Source organism: Oryctolagus cuniculus, chromosome 18 (assembly GCF_051225735.1).
Source record: "Oryctolagus cuniculus isolate XC-2025 breed Fujian yellow rabbit chromosome 18, ASM5122573v1, whole genome shotgun sequence".
Classification (NCBI taxonomy): domain Eukaryota; kingdom Metazoa; phylum Chordata; class Mammalia; order Lagomorpha; family Leporidae; genus Oryctolagus; species Oryctolagus cuniculus.
The window spans coordinates 62,614,835-62,632,197 of NC_142884.1; the positions used below are offsets into that span (position 1 = coordinate 62,614,835).

The 17,363-nt window shown below is 43.6% G+C and overlaps 1 protein-coding gene across 1 annotated transcript in view; it reads left to right on the forward strand.

Annotated features, from left to right (window-relative positions):
* CYB5B (cytochrome b5 type B) overlaps positions 1-17,363 on the forward strand; it is a 53,972-nt gene that overhangs the window by 35,149 nt on the left and 1,460 nt on the right. The window contains exons 3-4 of the mRNA XM_002711664.6: positions 1,275-1,304; positions 12,679-12,707. Coding sequence (XP_002711710.1) covers positions 1,275-1,304; positions 12,679-12,707 — 59 coding nt within the window. The remainder of the gene's footprint in view (positions 1-1,274; positions 1,305-12,678; positions 12,708-17,363) is intronic.

Genomic DNA, 17,363 nt, shown 5'->3' on the forward strand with positions numbered 1-17,363 from the left:
TTAAAAGATCTATTTATTTATTTGAAAGTCCGAGTTACACAGAGAAGGAGAAGCAGAGAGAGAGAGAGAGGGAGAGAGAGAGAGAGAGAGAGAGAGAGGTGTCTTCCATCCGCTGGTTCACTCCCCAATTGGCTACAACGGCCGGAGCTGCACCAGTCTGAATCCAGGAGCCAGGAGCTTCTTCTGGGTCTCCCACGTGGGTGCAGGGGCCCAAGGAGTTGGGCCATCTTCTGCTGCTTTCCCAGGCCATAGCAGAGAGCTGGATCTGAAGTGGAGCAGCTGGGATACGAACTGGCGCCCACAGGGGATGCTGGCACTGCAGGCGGCAGTGTTACCTGCTATGCCACAACACCGGCCCCTATTATTATTTTTGAACTACTCATACATTACATTCTAACAAGGAACCCTGATAATCTCAGAGTCAGGGTGGGAGGGCGGGCACGGAGCAGTTAGTAGCTTTCTTCAGACCCTAAAGGCCTTCTAGAAAGTTGATAACCTGTAGGATGTAGTCTGTTATTCCAGGATTAGAAACACGCACTTAATGATGTTGTCAGAGGGGCTCCTGGCTGGGCTTGCTCCCTTCTTGTCTCCACTAAGAAAGAATCCAAGGAAGACACACAAATAAAAGTGAGCAGAGAAGCAAGATTTATTTAAAGCAAAAGTACACGCTCAGGAATTGGTGAGGAAGCTGGTGAGAGAAAACTAAAATTCTCAAAGTTTGGGGCCATCTTATATACCATCTGGATTCATAGGAAGTGGTGTCTGGGACGGGGCCTTAGTTGAATATTTAGAGGGTGTGGAATTTAGGATGGGGCTCAAGTACCGCTCATTTCCTTGCCCTTTTTGAAATCTTGGAAGCATTGGAGTGTCGCATGCATGTTAAGATCGGGAATGTTGGCCATGATAACTATTCTTACCTGAAGATTGTTGTGTGCCTGCAGCCATATTGGATATTTTCAGCTAGCACTGGTTCTAAGCTGTAAGCTTAGAACTTGTGGTTTCTACTGCAGGGAAGGGAGGCTTTGACAGTGCAGACTGGCATCAGGCAGTGGCATGCCAGCTGGCCAGGGTTTCCTCCCAGGCCAGCCAGAACTGTCCTGTGGGTCAACCAGGGCTGTGACCGCACGGGTTTGCAGGACTGCAGCAGGCCAGTCAGGGCAGCAGGGCAGTGCTAACATAACCTCAGCTCCTCTTTCACTAGCTGCTTCTCCACCTGTATCAGCTAGAGTTTGTTTGGATATGTCTTAAAATAGTTTCCCCCTTCTTTTTAACAGAGTGACCTTAAACCTGGGAGTGGCAGACAGGTAAGAAGTTACCAATTTGTCTTGTGTGTTACAAGTGTTTTAGATTTCTGTTTACTCAAGTAGAATTGCTTTTTTTAAAATTACCTTTTATTAAGCTAAAATGTCTTTTTGCCCAGCAGAAATCCTATTTTTCAAGAATTTAGTCAGTATCATCTCAGGAAAAAATAGCTGAATCTTGAACAATAGGAAGCATTTTGTTAATATGCCTGTATGCTACTTTCTTAAATGTAAACTCCAAAGCTGTACCTCATATTGTTGTTGTTTTTTGTTTTAAAGATTTATTTATTTATTTGAAAGTCAGAGTTACACAGAGAGAGAAGGAGAGGCACAGAGAAAGAAAAAGTTCTTCCATCCTCTGGTTCACTCCCCAATTGGCTGCAACGGCTGGAGCTACGCTGATCCGAAGCCAGGAGCTTCTTCCAGGTCTCCCACATGGGTGCAGGGGCCCAAGGATTTGGGCCATCCTCTACTGCTTTCCCAGGCCATAGCAGAGAGCTAGATCGAAGTGGAGCACCGCACCCATATGGGATGCTTGTACCGGAGGTGGCGGCTTTACCCGCTACACCACAATGCCAGCCCCCCCTCATATTGTTTTGAAAGAAATTAGTTTATGGATTATAGAAAAGTATCTTATTCTTAAATAGGATATTGCGAGAATTGTTTCTGTGTTGGAAAAAGAAGTGGAACGTTGACTTTTTCTTAGCAGCATCTTCCTTATCTGTAAAATGAAGGGCTTTCAGTTCCCATTTCGCAAAGTTAATTCGTTTATCCTGTATGCTGAAATAGACCACACTCTTCCTAGTTTCTCAGTGATACAGCAAGTCCTTGCAAACCATAATGTGACTGAATTTCATACCAGGAAGAAAATATGAGAGCCCTTTCTGTTTCCCCCAAGCTGGGTGGTAACGGGTGCCTGGCATGGGTAGGTATTACTGTGAGGAAATCTGGGACAACTGTACTGTTACACTGCCTCCAATTTAAAGGGACAACAGTTTCATTGCTACCTAGAACATCATGGAAGCAACAAACCCTCCCCCTTTCCTTCCTTCTGGCTTTTTGTTTCCTTTTTCCCCCTTGAGCCAGTATTACTGAACAGGGGCGACACAGCAATTCAAATTGGCCTTGTTGCAGTTCTTCCAACTCAAGAGATGGCTTGCTGACAGTATCTGTCAGCTGTTGCCCTGTGGTCCATGGTATTGTGTGAACTAAGTCTTCCATACACTCTACAACTCTGGAACATTGAAATATTTATTAAAGAGGACTGAAATTGTCCCTTGTAAAAAATTCTGCCAGGTAGTTTGTCTTCCCCTCCTTGCACCAGAACCACCCATTCTTGAATCCTTATTTGTGTTTTTAAGGTAAAATTTGAACTGAGCTTGGCCTTGCAAGATTAATATTAACATGACCAGAAAATTTGACTCTCAGAGCTTAACTTTTTTTTTTTTTTTTTTTTAATTTATTTTATGGGGCCGGCGCCATGGCCTTCTGGCGCCGGCATCCCATATTGGCTCCGGGTTCTAGTCCCGGTTGCTCCTCTTCCAGTCCAGCTCTCTGCTGTGGCCTGGGAGAGCAGTGGAAGATGGCCCAAGTGCTTGGGCCCTGCACCCGCATGGAGATCAGGAGGAAGCACCTAGCTCCTGGCTTCGGATCGGCACAGTGCCGGCCATGGTGACCATTTCGGGGGTGAACCAATGGAAGGAAGACCTTTCTCTCTGTCTGTCTCTCTCACTGTCTAACTCTGCCTGTCAAAAGGAAAAAAAAAAAGATTTATTTTATTTATTTGAAAGAGCTACAGAGAGAGGTAGAGACAGAGAGAGAGGTCTTCCATCTGCTGGTTCACTCCCCAGATGGCTGATCTGAAGCCAGGAGCCAGAAGCTTCTTCTGGGTCTCCTACATGGGTGCAGGGGCCCAAGGACTTGGGCCATCTTCCTCTGCTTTCCCAGGCCATAGCAGAGAGCTGGATTGGAAGAGGAGGAGCCGGGACTAGAACCAGTGCCTCTGTGGGATGCCGGTGCTTCAGGCCAGGGCTTTAGCCCACTGCACCACAGTGCTGGCCCCAGAGCTCAATATTTGATTCAAGGGATATTCCCATTTATATAAGAGATACATCTTGCATCTGGAAGACACAACTCACTTCTGCTCTGTGGGTCTCCCACATGAGTGCAGGGGCCTAAGGACTTGGGCCCTACTCTGCTACTTTCCCAGGCCATAGCAGAGAGCTGGATGGGAAGAGGAACAGTAGGGACTAGAACCGGCACCCATATGGAATGCCGGCGCCACAGGCGGAGGATTAACTTAGTGCGCCACCGGTCCCAGCCCCTCTCCACTTTTTCTTTCCCACCCTCATAGCCCTCTGTCTCCTCCGTGTCTGAATTAATCACTTGACCTCCCCTTAGAAGAATCCCCTCAACACTCACTGAACGTTACCATTCTAGATTATAAATCAGGAGCCACTTCGCAGTTGTTTTGGAAACTGTCTTTCACATTGCTTTTACTACAACACAGAAAAATAACCAAGGGTCACCATTGTTTTGTTAGATTGATAATTCCCAAGTTGTAGACCTGAAATATTGTACCGCTAAAACTTAAAAGCTTAGAAATTTATAGATCTGGCAACAGATGTTTTTCTCTTTTTATTTTTTAAAGATTTATTTATTTATTTGAGTGTCAGAGTTACACAGACAGAGGAGAGGCAGAGAGAGAGAGAGAGAGAGAGAGAGATCTTCCATCTGCCAGTTTACTCCCCAGTTGGCTGCAATAGCTGGAGCTGTGCCAATCTGAAGCCAGGAGCCAGGAGCTTCTTCCAGGTCTCCCACGCAGCTGCAGGGGCCCGAGGACTTGGGCCATCTTCTACTGCTTTCCCAGGCCATAGTAGAGAGCTAGATCAGAAGTGGAGTAGCCGGGACTTGAACCGGTGCCCATGCACTGCAGGCGATGGCTTTACCCGCTACACCACAGGGCCAACCCCCAGATGTTTTTCTTACCCCCTAGCAATCAAAGTCAGTTAACTAGAATTAAAAGCCGTTTTGTCTTTGTGACTCTCTTCCTTGCTGGATGAGCGTGCCCCCCCATCCCACTCAGACATCATTCTGCTCTTCTTTCACTTGTTTTTCTGGTCTGCTTTTGGTTATGGAAATTCCTTAGAGACAGATGTATTATTGTCTGTACTAGTTTGCCTGCCTACCTACTCTGAAGCAAATAACTTGCAAACTTTCTGTCCATGAATTCTCTTTTGATTATGCATTTACTTGGTTAACTATCAGCTAATCAGTTCTGGAGATAAAGTACATATAAATCTTAATCTATGTATTTTTTAGGTGATAGCTGCTTTACTAGTCAAATATTACAATAAGTATACCCAGTTATTTTACTGTTGCCTCATTAAAATTTTTTTCTTGAGTGGATAGTATCTAATGAACATGATAAAAAGAATTTAACCATTCAAAAAAGTATACTGTAGAAAAAGCCTCCCTCCCATTCCCAACCTTTGGTCTGTCAGTTCCTCTTTTTGGAGGTAACCAGTTGCCATTTTCCTGTTTAGCCTTTCAAAGAGATTCCCATATTATACACGAGAGCAGATGGATGGATGGACAGATTAATGGAAAAGCAGATAGACAATCCTTTTTTTAAAAGATTTATTTATTTATTTGAAGGCAGAGCTACAGAGAGGCAGAGAGAGAGAGAGAGAGAGAGAGAGAGAGAGGGAGGTCTTCCATCTGCTGATTCACTCCCCAGGTGGTTGCAACAGCGGAGCTGTGCCAATCTAAAGCCAGACCCAATCCCTTGTTTTTTGTTTTTTTGTTTTGTTTTGTTTTTTTTTTGTTTTGGACAGACAGAGTGGACAGTGAGAGAGACAGAGAGAAAGGTCTTCCTTTTCCATTGGTTCACCCTGCAACGGCCGCTGGGGCCGGCACGCTGCGGCCGGTGCACCGCGCTGATCCGAAGCCAGGAGCCAGGCGCTTCTCCTGGTCTCCCATGCGGGTGCAGGGCCCAAGCACTTGGGCCATCCTCCACTGCACTCCCTGGCCACAGCAGAGAGCTGGCCTGGAAGAGGAGCAACCAGGACAGAATCTGGCGGCCCAACCGGGACTAGAATCCGGTGTGCCGGCGCTGCAGGCAGAGGATTAGCCTAGTGAGCCGCAGCGCCGGCCTCCAATCCCTTGTTTTTTAAAAAAGTCTCAAACAAACTGTTTCATCTTGTTTCTATTTACTTAAAAATTTTTAATTATTATTCCTTGTGAATTCATAAAGATCTTCATTCTTTTAAGTTGATACTTAGTGTTGCATAGACAAAAGTTTTGATGTGATAACATTTGCTATGCCAGGATTTGAATTGTTTTTTAAAATAAAAGTACCTTCAGAGGCAACATTGTGGTGTAGGAGGTAGATCCGGCACCTGCAGTACTGGCTTCTGATATGGTTGCCGGTTTGAGTCCCAGCTCCTCCAGCTCTCTGCTATGGCCTGGAAAGCAGTAGAAGATTGCCCAAGTCCTTGGGCCCCTGCCCCTGGGTGGGAGACCCAGAAGAAGCTCCTGGCTCCTGGCTTCAGATCAGCCATCTGGGGTTGGCCTAGCTCCAGCCGTTGTGGCCCTTTTGGGAGTGAACCAGTGGATGATTCATTTTTTTCCCCCAGATGCTACTGACTTTTATAGAGGCAGCTTCTTGTGTATCATGTTTTATACATGTATCAGGACAGTTTGCATCTTTTTTGGTCAGCTGAAAAGAATATACTGTTTATAATTAGGTCATATAGTAGGTGGTTATCTTAAATGAAAAATTACATAGAATAATTATTTAGTGTTTTTGTCATCTGCTATCTAATTTATTAAAGCTTGGAATGTGGATGCAGGTGCCCTTTAGAAGAGCAGTGATTGCTGTTTACCAAAGAATTCTGTTTGGTTGTTTCATTGTTCCCTGGTCTGACATTTGTGTCTTGTAACATGATCTTTTGAAATAAAGCACAGATTGATGGCAATGTCACTCATGCAAGACAGAGTATCCTTTGATGAGGGACTTGAAGGATTTCTGTCTTTTCCTGAAAAAGCTGTATTTTGAAATGATAGGTAGTTTCACGAAACAGGGGATCACAGGGGTAAAGTAAACATCGTTTTCACATCAGTCCTCCATCGGTACAACAAATTTTTTACTTCTTTGGTCCCACTGGAGGTCATCATGTGACTATGTTGACTTCTTTTCCTCCAGTGATATATATCTTATCACAATGGATTCCGAACAGTGTAGTATACAAATTTGTTTTTGGAGTGTTTTTGTCTTTAAATGTTGCCCTGTCTTCAGGGAAATTTTCTTTTCTTTTCTTTTTCTTTTCCTTTTCCTTTTCCTTTTTCTTTTTCTTCAGGCAGATTTAGACAGTGAGAGAGAGAGACACAGAAAGAAAGGTCTTCCTTTCCATTGGTTCACCCCTGAAATGGCTGCCACGGCAGGTGGACTACGGCCAGCGCGCTGCGCCAGTCCAAAGCCAGGAGCCAGATGCCTCCTCCTGGTCTCCCATGCGGGTGCAGGGCCCAAGCACTTGGGCCATCTTCCACTGCCCTCCCAGGCCACAGCAGAGAGCTGGACAGGAAGAGGAGCAACCGGGACAGAATCTGGTGCCCCAACCAGGACTAGAACCCAGTGTGCCGGCGCTGCAGGTGGAGGATTAGCCTAGTGAGCCGCAGCACCGGCTGGAAATATTTTCTACATAAACTGGTTGAACCTAGGAATATCTGCTTTGCAAGACAGTACTTAAACTGTGTTTTCTTATAGAAAGAAATGTTTCCTAGTTTCTATATGTTTTAGTGTGCATGAACCTCGTGAGAAGGCTGTCCTCAAAGTACATTCCCTGGCACTGTGTTTTGTAGGTGAAACTGTAAGATGGTGAAATCATTTACCCTTAGTACTTAAATTGTTTAGGTGGCAACATGAACCTAACACTAAAATTCCTAAGTATTAGCTCGTGCTGTTAGGCATGGGGTCCTTTCCAGTAGCATTTGAAGCCAAAAATTCCCAAGTTTTCAGAAGTTACTGGCCACAGAGATACCAAAGTGTTCTAACTAAAAAGCTATAAAAACTCCTAGACCACCCAAATACCAATGAAATCTGCCAAAGTTGTCCTGTGGTTTAAAATCCACTTCCTCTAGTTTTAAATACTTGGAATCCTTTCGGAATAGCAAACATCTAATTTAGGAATTAAAACATAGGCTCCTTATATACCTTGCATTTGCCTTTTATTTCAGCCTTTGAAAACCTAGTTGTAAACTCTGTAGACTGAAGGTATACTTCAGTGCACTGTCTGTATGTTTTAATGTTTCATGTCATAATTCTGGTCATTCTCTAAATTTATATCCTGATGACGAAGTATACCACATTCCTTAAGTGTCCGCTTTTCTCTCATGTTTTCTTGTAAATGAAATCCACCCTCTCAGATCCCCAAATCCTTTCTCACGTGGTTGTCCATGTGAGACAACTTTTTGTCTTTTCTTTTAACCATTTTCAGACTGGGTCAGGTCTCAGTTTGTATGCAGTGCTTCTCGGGAGAGCATCCAGGCAAGCTCTCATTTATCATAGCTGGTAGGAAAGAGGGAGACGTCTGCTTGTGGTGCTGCTCATTCAGGCTTCCTAGACAGGAGAGGGTGCTGTGTCCTTCTCTCTGCCCTGCAGAAAGCTACTTTTGTAGTTTTTGCTAAAGTATGCTTGGTTCAAAAAAATTGTGCTAATTGAATGTGGCTTTAGAGTTCAAGTTCATTTGATCTGAGCCTTTCATTTTGCAAATGAGAAAATGATTTGACATTGAGCTTGAAGAAACCTATAGATATAATTTCAGTTATAGTCAGCTTTACATAAAATTTAGTACTTCTGTGTATATCAGTAAGTTTATTTACTTAATTATTTTATGGTGGTATTAAAGCTTTAATACACCTTGGACATTAGAAATCAGTTTTATGAAGCAGTTTTATAGTTTTGAACTAAGAGTAGTCTTAGAATAGTTTGTTGTTTGCAAGTAAATTCCAAACTCCCTGGAGAAGAAAGAAACATGAATATGAATTACTTGGTAGGGCTTATGTGAGAAGAACTTTGGATTTGATCTGCTGTGTTGTAACGAAAATTGTAGTATTACAGTTACTACTTTCTGTGTGAAGGGCCGAGAGCATTAAAAATCTGGGCACGAACATAACCAGCAAGATACGCCTGAGCACCCAAAGGGATAAAAGCAAGTTAGCTATAAACTGTAGGCATTTCACTTAAGCATCTATTAGATTCAGCACAGAGCTTTGGTGTGGAAATGAGGACTGGAAGCCGTGCATAGAGGAAGGGTGGAGATGAAGGAAGGTTATGTTTTAGAACTCTTTTCAATTTTGTAAAGTGAAAAATAACTTATTTGGCTTCTTTTCAAACTTGGCTGAGAGAATTGGCTGCTAAGAGCTGTGCCTTAAGCATCTTTTTTTTTTTTTTAAAGATTTATTTATTTATTTGAGCGGCAGAGTTATAGATAGAAGGAGAGACAGAGAGACAGATCTTCCATTCACTGGCTTACTCCCCAAATGGCTGCAATGGCCAGAGCTGAGCTGACCTGAAGCCAGGAGCCAGGAACTTCTTCCTGTCTCCCATGTGGGTTCAGGGGCCCAAACACTTGGGCCACCCTCCACTGCTTTCCCAGGTGCATCAGAAGGGACTGGATTGGAAGAGGAGCAACCAAGACTCGAACCGGCACCCATATGGGATGTTGGCACTGCAGGCTGGAGCCTTAACCTATTATGAACAGCACTGTTTTTATTTTTTATTATAGTTTTTTTTTTATTATAGTTGATTAAAAATGGGGCCATGGTCAGGAGTGCAGTGGAGGATGGCCCAAGTCCTTGTGCCCTGCACCCGCATGGGAGACCAGGAGAAGCACCTGGCTCCTGGCTTTGGATCAGCGTGGTGTGCCGGCTGCAGCGTCCATTGGGGGGTGAACCAATGGAAAAAGGAAGACCTTTCTCTCTGTCTCTCTCTCACTGTCCAGTCTGCCTGTTTAAAAAAAAAAAATGGGGCCATGGTAGTTTGACATATTTACTTAGCAGTCAGTATCCTAAAGGTAGTAGGTGCTACTTTTCCTCTAATATGTTAGGCATACATGTTTCTTTTGCCTCCAGGAATGGATTGATAGTGGGATACTTACTTAAGAAACACCATAAATATCTTAAATTTTTTATTGTTTCTGTCCCTCTTCCACCCCATCCCTATCTCTCTGTCTTTTCTTCTCTCAGTTGGTTATTTATTGTCTAAAGCTCATTCTAGTTAGCACATTCTAGTTAGCACATAAAAGCTTTGAAATCTAGAGAATCCATTTATGTGAACTGTGTGACTTTTAATGATTATAGATTAAATATCACATATATTTTGAAAATGTTCCTTTTTACAGTAACTACATTTTTGTTCTATAAGTCATTGGTGTGGATAGATAGATAAAGTATAAAAGGTCACAGACATTTTCTTGAAAAGATTCAATTTCTTGGCTACTGAAGTGGAATATTTAAAAGGACAATGCAGCGTTATAAACTAATTTGGTGCAGGCACCACCTTTGCTACCACTGTTGCCTACCAAATCTTTGATAATAATACTTGTATTTCTCAAAGACTGACCGTGGCTGGCACCACAGCTCGCTTGGCTAATCCTCCGCCTGCGGCGCCGGCACCCCAGGTTCTAGTCCCAGTTAGGGCGCCGGACTCTGTCCTGGTTGCTCCTCTTTCAGTCTAGCTCTCTGCTGTGGCCCAGGAGGGCAGTGGAGGATGGCCCAGGTGCTTGGGCCCTGCACCCACATGAGAGACCAGGGGGAAGTACCTGGCTCCTGGCTTCAGAACGGCGCAGCACACCAGCCGTAACGGCCACTTGGGGGGTGACAACGGAAAAAAGAAGACCTTTCTCTCTGTTTCTCACTGTCTAACTCTTCCTGTCCAAAAAAAGAGAAAAAAAAAAAAAAGACTGACCATAACAGAGTTTCCTCATAGCCCAACCTATAAAGTTCTGGCAGAAATGTCCCAAGGGGCCAACGCTGTGGCATAGTGGGTAAAGCTGCCTCCTACAGTGCCGGCATCCCATATGGGTGCTGGTTCGAGTCCCAGTGCCCCACTTCCCATCCAGCTCAAATCCTTGGGCCCTGAACCCTTGTAGGAGACCCAAAAGAAGCTCCTGCCTCCTGGCTTCAGATCAACCTGGCTCTGGCTGCAGTCAACTGGGGAGTGAACCTGCGGATGGAAGACCTGTCTCTCACCCCCGCCCCCATGCCTCTCCTTCTCTTTCTGTATAACTCTGACTTTTAAGTAAATAAATAAATCTTAAAAAAAAAAAGAAAGAAAGAAAAAGAAAGAAGGTCTCAAAGAAATGTGCTAGTATTTTAATTTAGTTTGTCTAAAGCCTTTTGTTTGATGTTCACTTGTCTGTAGGCTAATTTTCAGGTTTGGGGCATATATGTACATTTGTATGGCAGTGTAGTGGATATGTAAGATTAAAACTCTTTTCATGGAGTGCTCTAAAGTACATCTGGACCTTTATGTGTGGTTTCTGGAAATTCTTAGAGATTATTGAATATTGTGGTTATGTACAGCTGATGCTGTATTCATCACTGGCACACTTCTACATCCTTGCAAAGATGATATATTGGGGAGCAGCAACTAGTGGGTTATTTCCTCTGGCAGTAAATTAGCAGGCCCATTGTATTATAGAATCTGTTCATCTGATACTTATATGGAATAAAAAACTTTTTTTTTTTTTTTTTTTTTTTTTTTTTGACAGGCAGAGTGGACAGTGAGAGAGAGAGACAGAGAAAGGTCTTCCTTTGCCATTGGTTCACCCTCCAATGGCCGCCGCTGCAGCCGGCGCACCGCGCTGATCCGATGGCAGGAGCCAGGAGCCAGGTGCTTTTCCTGGTCTCCCATGGGGTGCAGGGCCCAAGCACCTGGGCCATCCTCCACTGCACTCCCTGGCCATAGCAGAGAGCTGGCCTGGAAGAGGGGCAACCGGGACAGAATCCGATGCCCCGACCGGGACTAGAACCCCGTGTGCCGGCGCCGCAAGGTGGAGGATTAGCCTATTGAGCCACGGCGCCGGCTAAAACTTTCTTTTTTTTTATTGTTTTTATTTTTTGACAGGCAGAGTGGACAGTGAGAGAGAGAGACAGAGAGAAGGGTCTTCCTTTGCCATTGGTTCACCCTCCAATGGCCGCCGCGGCCAGCGCGCTGCGGCCGGCGCACCGCGCTGATCTGATGGCAGGAGCCAGGAGCCAGGTGCTTTTCCTGGTCTCCCATGGGGTGCAGGGCCCAAGCACCTGGGCCATCCTCCACTGCACTCCCTGGCCACAGCAGAGAGCTGGCCTGGAAGAGGGGCAACCGGGACAGAATCCGGTGCCCCGACCGGGACAAGAACCCGGTGTGCCGGCGCCGCTAGGTGGAGGATTAGCCTAGTGAGCCGCGGCGCCGGCCCGGAATAAAAAACTTTCTAATAACAGCTATGTTGAGATATAATTCACATAGTATACAGTTCACCTATTTAAAATGTGTAAGTCAGTTCTCTTTAGTATATTCACAATCAATTTTAGGGCAAGTTCTTCACTCCAGAAATAAACCTCTCACTCATTAGCAGTCATTTTGTGTTTCCCCCCAATTCCTCTTCCTCAGCCCTAAGCAACAAGTAATCTGTTTTCTGCCTCTACTGATTTTCCTATTCTGGACATTTCATATAAACAGTCTTATACAACTTCATCATTTGTGTCTGGCTTCTTTCACTTAGTGTAATGTTTTAATGTGGAATGGAGCACATATCAGTACTTCATTACTTTTTTTGGCAGATTTTTTTAAAGATTATTTTGATATTTTCTTTGCCTTTACACTGTGGAACAAACCCTAAGGTCTAGTCATAATTATTATTGTTTAAAGAGTAAACTAGTTCATTTTGGTAAGCCATAAAGCAGCGATCTTTTCTAGAGCTTTTCACAGTTGGTCTGTGTGTTACAAGAGTTTTGGGGGCTTTTGAAAATGTTTTCAGAAAATGCTGTCTTAGCTACTACCAGTGGCAATCCCAGCTGACCAAGGCATATCATTTTGACTGGAATTAGTCTATTTCAATATAGTTGGTATCATTTGTACTTTTTATATTTAAAAAATTTGATTCATGTCTGTGTATTCCTTAGTGAGTTTACACTAAGGAGTACTGATGTGCTGTCAGAAATAAAATTCCCAGTCCACTCATTGCTTTTACAGTTGTAAATGTTAAAATGCATAAAAGATGAAGTTCTGTTATTAGCTACAGAGTTTATATAAATAGTATGAAGGTTTTTATATGCTGTGCTAATCTTTCTTTTTGCTTTTTTTTTTTTTTTTTTTAATATGTATCTACTTTAGAACCCTTCGGGAAAGAATGCATGCAAACGGTTAGTATCCTTGTAATGGACTTCCTTATGCGCAACATGTTTGGCAAGATGTTCTTCCATAAATATGCATATATAACGTAAGAGTTTAATTTGCAGCTAATCCATTTTTTTGGCCAAATTACTGTAAATTCAGTAATTTGTTGATATTAGCAAAATTAAGTTTTACTGTTTCAACTCTTGAGTAATCTAATAGTTTCATTCCTTGAGTAATGTTTACATTTTGTTGTGACATAAATTAGAGTCAGAATAAGAGGCCAGCATGTATGGACGAGGAACTATGATTCAGTCAGGGCTCTTCTCATCTCCGCCTCCCCTCACCCCACTGTAGCTCAGCCCCACTATGGGACTTCCACTTAAAGCTTAATTTCATTTAACCCTCATAGCCACTTGGTAAGGTTCGTGCTCTTATATTTTATAGAAAGATCAGCATCATTACAGTCATATTAAGGAATTTGGGTTTTCTCAGGTTTACCTACAGTACATCCCTTGCAGTAAAATTAGTAATACCATAGTGTTAGGTCTGGAAGGTATAAATTGCTACTTCTTAGGTGTCTCTACCTGAGGCGACTGTGGAAACCTTTGTTTGTGAAAAAAGAATCATTATAAAGATTATGAAGAGCTATGTGTTCTCTGTTTTGGAGACCTCACAGCATTTCAGAGAAAGAAAAATTAAGTAGTTTTTTTCATATAAAATATTAGATCTGAATATGAAAAGAGTGAACTTTTTCATTTCCTTATGCTCAGCCAAATGCTGTATAAATAGTTTGAAAATAAAGCCGCAGACTTGCAATAGATTTATGGTACACATAAGTTGATCAAGAATTACAATACAAAGGATACAGACATGATTCGTGTAACTCGATTTTTAAAAAATAAGTCAGTAGAATAAGAGGAAGACTTAAGCACTTTATAGAAGAGGAAACATAATATCAGCATATACAAACATATAATCTTTTTTATTATCAATACAAAATAAAACTTTGGATATATTTCACCCCTACCAGATTGTTAGAATTAAAAATTCTGAAAAGATGGTTAGGAAATGGATCACCAGGATACTTAACTGCTCTTTAGTGAATGTAAATGGATACAATCACGTCAGGTTGTTGTTGTTGTTTTAAGATTTATTTATTTATTTGAAAGTCAGAATTACACAGAGAGAGGAGATGCAGAGAGAGAGAGAGAGAGAGAGAGATCCTCCATCCACTGGCTCACTCCTTAGTCAGCCGCAACGGCCGGAGCTACACCGATCCGAAGCCAGGAGCCAGGAGCCTCTTCTGGGTCTCCCACGTGGGTACAGGGTCCCAAGGACTTGAACCATCCTCCACTGTTTTCCTAGGCCATAGTAGAGAGCTGGATTGGAAGTGGAGCAGCCGGAACTTGAACCAGTGCCCATATGGGATGCTGGCACTGCAGGAGGCAGCTGTATTCACTACACCTCAGTGCTGGCCCCAATCACTTTATTATTTTATTTTATTTATTTATTTTTTGACAGGCAGAGTGGACAGTGAGAGAGAGAGAGAGAGAAAGGTCTTCCTTTTTGCCGCACCGCACTGATCCGATAGCAGGAGCCAGGTACTTATCTTGGTCTCCTATGGGGTGCAGGGCCCAAGCACCTGGGCCATCCTCCACTGCACTCCCTGGCCACAGCAGAGAGCTGGCCTGGAAGAGGGGCAACCGGGACAGAATCCGGCGCCCCGACCGGAACTAGAACCCAGTGTTCCGGCGCCGCAAGGCGGAGGATTAGCCTAGTGATCCGCGGCGCTGGCCCCCAATCACTTTAGAAAACAATTTAGAATTATTTGGCTAATGAATTTGGCAACATAAACTTTTTTAAAAAAGATTTTATTTATTTGAAAATCAGAGTGACAGAGAGAGAGGGAAAGAGAAGTTTTCCATCCACTGATTCACTCCCCCTGTGGCTGAAACAGCCAGAGTTGAACTAAGCTAAAGTCATGAGCCAGGAGCTTCATTCAGATTTTCCACATGAGTGGCAGGGGACTAAACATTTGGGCCATCTTCTGCTGCTTTTCCCAGGCCATAAGCAGGGAACTGGATCCGAAGTGGAGCATTTGAGACACAAACTGGCACCTCTATGGGATGCCAGGTTTACGTTCCACGCCGCAGTGCCAGCCCCCAGACACTGTGAACCTTTGACCTAGCAATTCTGTTTCTTAGGAATACTCAATAGAAATGTGTACACAATTGTATCATGAAATTATCATGAAATAAGAATGTTCACAGCAGCATTATTGAAGATATTCAAACATTGGAAACTGCCAAATATCCATTCATTAATAAAATGAACAAATGGATTGTGATGTATTCATACAGTAGAATGCTGTAAGGCAATAAAAATAATGAGTCACAGCTTCATGCAGTAAATACATGGAATAGCCTAGATGAGTCTCCAAGGAGAGAATTGTGCTTTATGGCGGGAAATTATTGTTAAACCTGAGTCTCCTTTGGTGCAGTGGAGATGTGTCTCCTCTGGTTTTCTCATTGGTGGCAGTGAAGTACTAGGAATGATTCTGTGAGGACTGAAAGATTTGTGTACTCAAGTGTTTTCTCGGGAATACTACCTTGGGACTCTAGCCTTTTGTTGTTACTCCTTAAGAAGTCTGAGTGTTGCCATTATGGGGAGAGTACTTGAGTGCCCCCGGGTGCCAGGTTGCTGTTACATTGCCATATTGCTTGTGTTTTCAGCACACCTACCTAGCTGAAATTCTGAACTTGTCTAGAGTAACTTTCTCCCGTACTTAAATATACAAAATATGAGGCATGTTTAGGCAAAGAAAATAATTTTTATTATGAACCTCAGCTAGTTTTATTGGCCTCAAAACTTTTTAATACCAAGACTTGTATATGTCTTAAGTAGAGGGCAGCCAGGTCGTTTGGAACATGGAAGAATTACATCTTAAAACTAGCAGTGCTGGGCCAGCGCTGCGCCTCACTAGGCTAATCCTCCGCCTTGCTGCGCTGGCACACTGGGTTCTTGTCCCGGTTGGGGCTCCGGATTCTGTCCCGGTTGCCCCTCTTCCAGGCCAGCTCTCTGCTGTGGCCAGGGAGTGCAGTGGAGGATGGCCCAGGTGCTTGGGCCCTGCACCCCATGGGAGACCAGGAGAAGCACCTGGCTCCTGCCATCGGATCAGCGTGATGCGCTGGCCGCAGCGCGCCGGCCGCAGTGCGCCGGCCGTGGCAGCCATTGGAGGGTGAACCAATGGCAAAAGGAAGACCTTTCTCTCTGTCTCTCTCTCTCACTGTCCACTCTGCCTGTCAAAAAAAAAAATTAAAAAAAAAAAAAAAAGAAAAAAACTAGCAGTGCTAATAAGCTCTATTAAAGAGGAATTATTTTAAGGAGAATAATTAGTGTTCTGAAACTCCTCAGGAAAATCTCTTGCAGTACCTTGTAAGCCTACAACCATTTGCTTAACTCTGTTTGAACTATTAATATGCTTTGAGTGTGTGTGTGTCCTGGCTAGTTTCCAGGCTTAAATAAAGATTAAGAGGATGGGTTTGGAATCAGACTGCCTGACTCCCTTGTTGTTTTGTGATTTGGGGTGCAGAGCTCATGTTTCCTATGCATAGGATCAGAATAATAGCATCTATTTCATCAAGTTGTTAAAAAGAATTTATTTATTTATTTATTTTGACAGGCAGAGTGGACAGTGAGAGAGAGAGACAGAGAGAAGGGTCTTCCTTTGCCGTTGGTTCACCCTCCAATGGCCGCCGTGGCTCGCGTGCTGCAGCCGGCGCACCACGCTGATCCGAAGGCAGGAGCCAGGTACTTATCCTGGTCTCCCATGGGGTGCAGGACCCAAGGACTTGGGCCATCCTCCCCTGCACTCCCGGGCCACAGCAGAGAGCTGGCCTGGAAGAGGGCAACTGGGATAGAATCTGGCGCCCCGACCAGGACTAGAACCCGGTGTGCCAGCGCCGCAAGGCGGAGGATTAGCCTATTGAGCCGTGGTGCCGGCCTAGAATTTAATTTTTTTTAAGATTTATTTTATTTACTTGAAAGACAGAGTTACAGAGAGAGGTAGAGATAGAGAGGTGTTCCATCTGCTGGTTTACTCCCCAGATGGCTGCAACAGCCGGGGCTGCGCCACTCTGAAGCCAGGAACCAGGAGCTTCCTCCAGGTCTCCCACACGGGTGTAGGGGCCCAAGAACTTGGGTCATCTTCTACTGCTATCCCAGGCCATAGCAAAGAGCTGGATCAGAAGAGGAGCAGCCAGGTCTAGAACCGGCACCCATATAGGATACTGACACTTCAGGCCAGAGCATTAACTTGCTGTGCCACCCCCAAAGGATTTAATTTTTAAAATATACATGAAGCAGATAGAATATTGTTGATAGTTGCATTACATACTATTGCTTCCAAATTTATAAAGGTACATATATAATATATATGAATGGTATAAATACCTATATAATGATGTTTCTTCCTATTTAAAACTACTCATTGGGAATAGGTATAAAATAAAAGCACAAAGGATATGATCTTAAACTATGCATAACTGCATGATCTAGAAATACCCACTACGTTTTTGTAGAAATACATTCAGAGATGAGTGTGCATCTTTTTTGGTATCATCTTGTAGTCTGCTTTAAGCTTTTTGTTAAAAATTACTTTTTAAAAGGTAACTTGTTTCACT